Raw genomic sequence first — 10,080 nt, forward strand, 5'->3', positions numbered from 1 at the left:
CGGGACTAACGTACTGGCCACACGTCACCAAATGAAAAAAAACAACACCTGGCAGTTCTTGGAACTCAAAAGAGCTCTTGCGCCATGGAGTTTAATTTTAATTTAACAGACTAATTTTAGTTTTTTTAAAAGCAGCTAAACATGGCATTTTTGCACAGTCCGATGATGCTTCCCTTCAACCCACTTTTTCAGATCCCCCCCCCCCTCCTCGAATGGATTCCCAATGCATGAGTGCAACGTGCTACTAGTTCGGATCCTGGTCAGCCATGGCTATATCATGTTCGTGCCATCACTATTTCCTTCCTCATCGTCGCAATTTACCCAAGAGGTAGAACAGTGACGTGAAATAATCAAATTAGAAAATACCGTCTCGAAGTTGTAGGAGCCGATAGATTTCCGCCCCGCCAGTAGACAAATAACAGCAAATATTCGGCAAGTAATTTGTTTCTATGCATTTTTTTAAAAAATAAAACTTTGTATGGACACACATTGATCCAAAAATCATGTGAAAATTCTAACAGTATTAAACCTAAGAAAAACGTAAATTTACTACCAGCAACGACATTATGAGATAAGTGGTACTACATAAAAGCATCCATTACTTCGCTACAACGTATCACCGCGAGCTTAGAGAGAAAAATAAGTTCACAAATAACAATTTTCACAATGAATATGTTTCCACTTTCTCGCGGGTGTACAAAGGGTCACCGGCACCCGTAAGTTCCAACTCAGTCAATCCAAATATTGTCTCATTTCTTACATTTTTGAATGACCTCTCGCCTACCCCATCGCGGTTGGTTAGCATAATGGTGCAAATATACGACGTTAAACCAGCCAGCCGAAAATCTGGCATTTGAGCCTCGGTCCACTGAGGTCGTTAAAAAGAATTCCATACAGTTGTGAAAAGATGTTCACTCGTGCATCGTAATTAAATACTTGTTGTTGTTCTTGACAACAACAAGTCTTGGTGATTTTCTCTCTCATAACAGCAAAGGATACGACCAGTGTTGATCTACACTACTATTAACGAACAACTCAAACTTACCTCCCGCTCCCGGTCTCATGTAGCCCAACTTCATTTCTGCTTATCACAGAAACGTCAAAGTGACACAGCTGACTAGCCACTGCACCCTCTAGCGGTGATAACATTGAACAGTGTTGCTATGTCACAGGAAAAATTTTCCCCTAACGCAAGGATACTTAGCTTGAATATTTCGCTGAAGAGAAAATATATTTTATAATAAATCTTAATGTGCAAATGAAATGTTAAAAGGTCTTCATTACTTAAGAGAAAATAAACAAAAACCTACTGTAGAACTGATTTCTTTTTTAAAAAATATTTTCTCTTTCCCCATAAAGATGGCGCTTATAGACATGAATATTTTAATGAAAATATCAGTGGCGTACACAGATGGATTCGTGGGTGTCAAACCCTTTCTTTAAGACTCAACTTTCCTTTATAAATAAATAGAAATATGGAGCTGTATGGAAACACAAAAATACGAAATTTCTTGGCCCATCATTTTATATATTATTATCTCTTTTTTAATCTGTTGCTTGGTGACCAAGCAACTCGTAAGAATTCCGATGTTGACCCAGCATTGTGAGGACAATTCTGGAGCTGCTTGAAACAAAGTAGGGGCACCGGTCTCAAAAGCCAGAAAACAGGGACGATGAAACTTGATGTGCGTCCTCCAAGGAAAGCAACTTTTTAGGCATTTGCTCTCAAAAGGCTGTTGCGGGGCACACCTAGCTTGTAACAAACGCTAAAACTAAATGTTAAGAACTCTAGACCTGGCCCTTGTAACCTAACTACATATGAATTTAGACCTAAGTGGAATTGCTAGGTTAGGAGGGCCGTCTTAGTATTTAGTTTGGGCGTTTGTTGAGAGCTGGGTATGCCTCACAACAGCTCGTTGTGCAACAGAGTTTAGTTTTTAGTTTAGAATATAGATGAATGGTGAAGTTTTCAGGAGATCGCAGGTTCAAACCCTGTCATTAGTAACGTTTTCCAGTGGGTTTCCCTCTTACCTCATTTAAATACTACAACAGTTGTACTGCCTCTACGAAACTCTACAAGTTGCATTATAATTGTGTATCGCGAGCCATTGTCCCCTGCCATGAATGAGAAGAAATTTGAACAAATTAGGATTGTGTAAGTAATAGCTTTATTGAGACTGACAAAAAAAATGGACCAAATACGTCTTCCTTTGTCCTCAAGTCCTGCGAATTAACTTTTGTAAATGCAATGCATGGAAATTTTTGGACTGCTTAGGTCTGATAGGGCTCTCTTCAATAGCATACTGATTATATGTGAATAATATTTATGTACCCGATAATTGTTCAGTTCTCACATTTGATTTTGAATTGCAGATTGTAACAATCAATGGTGCAGAAATTCAGAAGTCTGACATCATAATTCCACAGGGAATAGCTCATGGAATGGACAAGGTTCTCTTTCCCTTGCCAGTTGGAAACCTCATTCAAACACTGCAATCTGATAGAGGGCATAGGTTTACAAAATTCATTCGAGCTGTAAGAAGAGCAGGTTTGGCAGATAGGCTTTCAGGTAAGGAAATTAAGAACTGGTAACATTTTTTGTTTATTCTCCAAGATTGTTGGCTGCACCCGACTTCAAGAGTCAGCTTTCGAAATACTGAAGTAGTTACTCATAGTAGAGGGAGTTAAAAATCACAATTATGTATGTACGTACAGACATATATTTTGTAGCTCTGCCTTTAAAGCACTGACTCTAGTGTCGAATATGTAGTCCTCATGGTGAGGAAAATTCAATTGTTTCAGGACATGAGGAGGGGCTGCTGGGGTATGTGGCATCGTTAAAGCTAGAAGTGGGTGTGTGAGGGAGTATTACTGTAAAATTCGTTATTAATATTTTTATTATGTGGAAATACAGAAATTTCTGAGTCAAGGATAAATTCTGGCTAATTGAACTATAATTTGTAATACTTCAAATATCATGTACACAGGGGAGACAAAATCTTTACGTAAAGGTTTCTTCTGCACTACTAATATGTTACATAACGATCCGGGAAAAGTCCTGAAGAAATAAACTCTTTCAGGTTTGCATCTCATTTGCATTAGGTTCAGTTCTAACAATGAGCATCGTCAGCATGGATTGGGGCTTGCTTGTTGCTACACACGCCACTAGCTACGAAATTTGGAAGAAGACTGATAGTTTCTGAGGGTAAAACCAACTCGGTCTCTTTCAGTATACACCCCTACTTAAGTTCTGTTTAAAAAAAATAATGAAACCTGACCAAGTTATGACAATTAATAGTGGCAACGTTTACCATTTCAGGATCAAAGACGTACACAGTCTTTGCACCTACAAACAGAGCATTCTCGGAATTCACAGACCAACAGTTGGAGAGGCTTTTAAACAACAGGGAACAGCTGCAGTCCATGGTTCTGAAGCACGTTCTGCCAGGAAGCCTCTTCAGTTCCGGTATGAAATACTACCAAATAAAGGACAGCATGGGAGGAGAGAAGCTAAGGCTATTCCGAAGCAAAGGTAAGAACATATAGAACTTATTAAGGTACCAGAGCTACAGCCACAGATTTCTCACCTGGGGCGACAATAGATTTTAGTGCCACTGCACAAAATTTGGCACTTTTGATGCCTGTCCTTCGCTTGTGATAATCTTTACTCTCCTAACTTTTACTTCATTTTAATATCATGTGCAAACAATTTACCAACACAGTGGCATATTCCGAATAATTTGACCAGGTTTACCGCAAAAAAATCTTATATATTATATATATATTTTTATATATTAATTAGATATAATAGAATCCAAACACCAATGCAATTTCCATAAATATGAAAAACTTGGTTTACCGACAGAATACTTTTTCTACTTCTTAATGCAGCTGCAGTATATATGTAAGTGGTGTCAGGTGGCGTGCAAGAAGGTGCCTGCACATACCTTGTATTCAGGTCAGCACTCCCTTCCACACACCCCGTTTTCATCTCAACAGTAGGGCTTCCCCTATGTTGTAGTGGTGATGTTCTTGCAATCAAGGAGTCCCAGGTTTGATACCCGGTGCAGGAACAGTGGTTCATATCGCACTTTGAACCGTAGGTCCAGTCCCAATTAGCCTATACATGCATAAAGAGGACTTAAAACAAAAATTCAAATTAAAGAATTCATTTGAACAGTAATAGTAACAAAAATAAGAAATGAATATACGTGGAAGCAAGCAGGTTCACTATATGTAGTGCACATATGCAATAAAATGATCTGCTCCTGCAATTTTGGTGTTAGAGTCCAACACAGATATTTCTGCCGTGCGATGCGCGACACAACTCAAGAAGCAGTGTTGCTAATGGAGCAGATAGAAAAATCGCAGCAGTGCGCCGATGCACAGCTGTTACGTACAACAAGAAAATTAGAGAATTCAGGTCTATCTAACGTTGCGTTTTAAACGTCATGCATTATACCAGGACTAGGATTAATATGTACTAACAAGTGGCTTTGTATGTAGCTACATACATATGGACTAAAAATTCGCAAAATATGAACTAACACATACGTAAAATTACCAAAAATGCTGCAAAGAAGACTTCTTCATACGATTCCTTATTTGAGTGATTTCAAACAAAATAAAAAAAAATATTATTTTTCATTGCATTAATGCACTGGTGCGTAATAACTGTTCACTCCCAAAACCCGTATACACTGGTACGGAACTGCAACCGCAGATAATAACATGCCAACGTGTTAAACCGCGACAATTGGACCACAACACTCCTCCTCAAGCAGTATTATTATTTCCTCTCTGTGATCGGCGACAGTCGGTTGCCTTTGTTGTACATTTACAAACGATGCCGGCTTCCACAACAATAACAAGTACATATACTGCCACTAGACGATAAGCTGCGCGGCTTTTTCTTTTGCTATGAACCAGGGCAGGCGCTAGTCATTTTGCCTCCCTGGGCGGTGGTGGCAGATGCCGCTCCATTTCGACCCCCCCCCCCCGTCATTACGCAGCAACGGGAAATTGAAAATCAATATATTCCTAAGTAAAACATCAAAATATAAAATAAATAATGAGACTTCTTATGCTATTTCAATACTATTAAGCGCAAAATAATATCTCGCTCGACCACAGTTTTCAATAGGCTTATTTTTTCTTCTCTTCAAATTTTGCCGCCCTGGGCGGTGGCACGGTTCGCCCTCCTCTTCCGCCGGCCCTGCTATGAACTTTGTCACCCATCAAAGCAAGGCAATTTTAACACAGAAAACAATATGCATCGCATTAAGCAGCAAAAATGACACCCTCCTCTATGCAATTTCTACAAGAACACGTGCCGGAGCCAAGAGTTGAAATGCTGTTGGAGCCACATAATTTATTCATTTTGAAAAATTCCAAAATTATGAAATATGAACAATTTGTGAATTACACCTGTTGAAATATGTAAAATTAAGTATATTTTCCTTAAATATGTAAAAGTTAGTATTTATTAAAGTTAGAAATATGGAAAAATATTGACAATAAAATGTACCTGAAATCACTACAAACATTACTATTCGCAAAGATATCACAAAATTTCAGCGATATTTCGTCAAACTAAAAGTATGTATTTACCTATAAATCCTAGCCCTGATTATAACCAGTAGATAACATTGAACACAGATATGTGTTCGGTAAATTGTCTACAGTTCAGAAGCACTCGCACACAACGTCAAACTAGTCAAATACTTAGTATAAAGTAAAAATATGGTGCTTCCAATCCAACAAAATTCACCGTCACTTTACCTGCCTTTCCCCTTCCGTGACAGAAATAGTGCTTCATTATTACAGTTGGCAACACTAGTTACTAGCTAGCCAATGAACATGCACTGCATAAGAAGCAACCACTACGCCGTGCTATATTCCCACATTACCGTCCCTGCCGAACGGTGTGAACCGCGAGTTGGAGCGCTATTCAATTGTTTTCAATTATGTTTGCGCGAGTGTGTCCAGGAATGGAATGACAATATGGCAACAATAGCGAAGGTTGACGAGCAGGGTAGAACACGTGATGCTACGAGAGACGGAGACGAAACGAAAATTGGTATCTACGCAACGGCAAAGATATGTGTGTTGTACTCTAATAGACATGTCTGAAATGTAATCCAGTCTCCATTAGTTTCTATGTAATAAAACTATTGCCTTTTACTTAATATTATTTTTCAAAACACAATTGAATGTGCCATTTTTCTGTTTTATACAGTTCGATTTTATCCATTGCACATCTTTATGCACTATATATTTTTGTAGTCTTTCAGAATGTTGTTGAGAGAGCATATCTTGTCTTCAGGTGTAAAATCGGTTTTGTATGAACCAGATTATGGCAGAGCATATGCGCGATTCCACTTAATATACACTTATGCCTGCTTATAAATAATTTATGCAAAAAAATCATAATTATTACTTGGTGTATAAGAAATGGCACTCAAAAAGTAGAAAATATCTATGAGAAACACTCAGTACACAGTGTTGGAACAACTTTTGTTTGCTTCTATCATACTTTTTCTATTTTTGACTTGACTTCAACAGGATAATGAGAAATAAGTCGATAAATGTTTCTTTCATGTAAATTTCAAAAAGGAAAGATAGCTAAGTTGTTGTTATCTTGATATATTTTATTTTGAAATGAATGACAACTCATATCATGTGTATGAGTTTATCAGACTTTTATTATGGGGATGTCAGAACGATTTTAGGTAAGGTAATGGTAAATTTAGTATCAAAATTAGCAGGGGGAGGGAGGTTGTCAACATCATGGATGGATTTGCTTATTTTCTTTTTGATAATATTTTAGTTACTGTGTGTTTGTGTAACTTTCTCTTCCTAGAATGAAGTGCATTTTTGGAAACCAATCTCCAATTCATGCTGACAGTTTATTTATAAGCTTTTCCTTAACATACACTTTCTGCTAAATTTTTTTATCATCGTTTTACTGATAATCACAAATAACTATGGTGTTTCTACATTACAGATCAGGTGAAGGTGAATTCTGCCAGTGTTGTGTCTTCAAACATACCAGCTACAAATGGCGTCATACATGTCTTGGACTCACTAGCATAATTTAAACATTCTATAATAAGAATGTGATGATCGTGTGAGCAACAACAAGCCTGTACAAATGTACTATAGGTGCTATCGTAAAGGCACATGCAGTTTCTTCATGAGCATGCGTTTGCCTTTGTTGTGCATCCTGCACTTCAAATTTTAAGAAAAGTGTGTTGCTGCGCAACTACAACATATATAATATCCTCTGGAAGTGTGAATGCCTTTGGATACTTCAATTTGTACTATTATATTAAATGTAAAACAATTCAGACACAATCAACTCAAAGTAAGAAAGAAAAATGTTTTAAAAAGATCAGCGTAACCCATTCACATCTTTACTCTTAATTTTAGATGCATGCCTCTTGTCTCTCAATTTCAGGATTTGAATCTTTTCACACTATAATAGAAATTTATACCTGGAGAAATTACTGTAAAAAGTAATGTATTAAAAGTTACTTTACTTTTCTTCAGAAATTGATGTGATGCCAATACGATACCATTACATAAATGCAACATAGATCTTTAACAAGATATAGTTCAAGACAATGATTAACACACAGACTTGAATGCAGAAATCCTTTGGTCCGAGATCCTAAAAGGATACTAAATTTTAGTGCGCAGGTTTGTTAACTTCACAACTAACAGGTTGCCTGGTTTCCTTGTTAGTCCTTTAAGCATGGTGGCTAAAAAATTGTGCAATGGATGTTAGTGATGTGAATGGGGTAGTCAGTCAGCTTGCAATGTAACAGAAACAGTACTTTGAAGTGGTATGTGTGTGTGTACAAGGTTAATTTATTTACAATACAGAAATTAAAGAACAACAGAATAACAGAAAATATTAATAGCGTAGTTGACCAATTATGTATAAAAGCTAAAACAAAGTTAGGTTAACTGTAAAATAAGTGCCGTTGATTTATATGAGTTGTAGCTATGAAAGCCAGTATTTTATATTCCACTTCAACCTGCTGATTTAGAAAAATTGTATATTTAGGTCATTAATGTTTGTCACATCTTCCTTAGAAATTATGCTCTCAAGATCATGCAAGTCATAAAAAATAAATAAAAAAGCAACAAATTATTATAAAAAATGAAAGGAATAGCATATACCTCATTTCCCCACAATATTTGTAATAATTCAATGATTGAACTGTAACATGAGATACAATGAAGTTTGAATTTTCAATGATAAAGTCATGTTGCACTTGCAAATTTGTAATTATCTCAATTTTTCTACAATTAATTTTGTGAGTGTACAAGTAAGGTTTGCTGAAACATGTGTACATATATTTAACATTCAAAATAAATTTAACATTTGCAACAACTAATAAACTCTTTCCTAGTTATATGGGCTACAAGTAATTTTTATCAGCACTACGTAGCTTAACACTTTTCACAGGTTGGCAATTTTAAAATTAATTGTAGTAAAAAAAATCATGTCCTGAGATTTATTTCTCTGTTCGACAAATTAAAAATTAAAAATAGAATTGTGAAGAATATGAAATCAAATAAAGTTTATTGAAAGTAACTTAAAGCAATTCTCTTCTAAATGTATGTATAGTGAAGTTGAAATATTTACACACCACTGGAACTTCATTCAGTACAAAAGCAATGTCCTTTTAGGTATGGCATTTTGTGCAATTAAAAATAAAAATATTGGAAAACAAATCAATGAATGACTGAGTGAGAACTTTTATCTTGAGAAGAAATTATTATATGAATGAAATTTCAATAATGCACCATCATATCTACAATCTATCATTTCTTAGAGACTTGGTGATATGCAATTTACTAATGAAATCATTGAGTTTACAAACAAATGAGGAAGTTCAACAGAAATATGAAGTGTTCCAAGACATACTGTACTGTACTTTTTTATTTGTCAATGTTCAAATTGATTGTGTTTCTGCATCATTAAGAAGTTGCAAGATAACCCTATGTAAAAATTAATAATATGAGTTGTTTCATATTATGGTATACAGTTTTTGTAAATAAAGATTGAAATATTATACCTGTGTTTAACTACTTGGAACGAACAAATAATTTATAATCAGAGTTTCCTAGTTGGAAATTGACAAAAAATTGACAAAAGAACCTGAGCATCATCCGTCAAATTGTGGTATAATTTTGCAATGAATGGGATGAAAAGAGGTCAAGAATATTTTCTGTAGTGCTCTAGTGCAGTCAAATGTATTAAACCTTGTCGCAGATCTATCAATATCAGTTAGAATGATTTCATTTCTTTGACATTATAATTACATTCAATTGATCAATAATTTGTGAATATCATCAGTTGTTTCAGAATTGCAGTAATCAGGGACAGCCACACATAAGGAAGATAAGGCTGGCTCACTGTCATCTGCAACCACAAGTGTACAAACATTACACTGGCAACTATATACAGTGGTGTCAATTAAGGGGAGGCGGGGAACAGTTGCCTCCCACTTTTTGCCGCCCCTGCACTACAGCTTTTAATGGTAAGCCTTGTCTACCAAGAAAAAGTGAACTATATGTCCCACCTTTCAGGATTGACACCCAATCACTTATGACAAGTGAGGAGCAAAGGATAACATCACTTGAATGGGGAAAAATAAAGTTTCAGGACTGAGAAAATAACAGAATTTCGTTACTTGCAAGATGACCAGACACATGTATTGACTTTACTCTTGTGTGTGTCCATTTTAATTACAATGATGTCTACATCATGTAGTGTCTTTAAAATACATGTTTTATATGAATCTTTGTATTTAATTATTGTCTGGTTAGAAAAGTTTTAAAGCACTATTGTTCATTCTGCATTAAAATTTCTTGGCATAATAACGTAATTTTCACACAAGTTAAAACTAAAAAATAGTAAAAATAAAGAAATTTGTGAGCAATGAATATCGAGATGCTAGATATGGTTCGATAGAAATATGCATAGAGATTGAGAAACAAATAATAGAATACGTTAAACAGCGGTTCCCAAACTTTTTCGTTTCACGGCACCCTTAGTGTTTCAAG

The 10,080-nt window shown here is 35.8% G+C and overlaps 1 protein-coding gene across 1 annotated transcript in view; it reads left to right on the forward strand.

The window, feature by feature from the left end:
- Positions 1-9,080, forward strand: part of LOC146001902 (uncharacterized) — a 95,643-nt gene extending 86,563 nt beyond the window's left edge. The window contains exons 5-7 of the mRNA XM_083139626.1: positions 2,374-2,569; positions 3,320-3,532; positions 7,007-9,080. Coding sequence (XP_082995752.1) covers positions 2,374-2,569; positions 3,320-3,532; positions 7,007-7,095 — 498 coding nt within the window. The 3' untranslated portion in view covers positions 7,096-9,080. The remainder of the gene's footprint in view (positions 1-2,373; positions 2,570-3,319; positions 3,533-7,006) is intronic.
- The last annotated feature ends 1,000 nt before the right edge of the window (positions 9,081-10,080 follow it).

This window comes from Lepisma saccharinum, chromosome 1 (assembly GCF_977018435.1).
Source record: "Lepisma saccharinum chromosome 1, izLepSacc3.1, whole genome shotgun sequence".
Classification (NCBI taxonomy): domain Eukaryota; kingdom Metazoa; phylum Arthropoda; class Insecta; order Zygentoma; family Lepismatidae; genus Lepisma; species Lepisma saccharinum.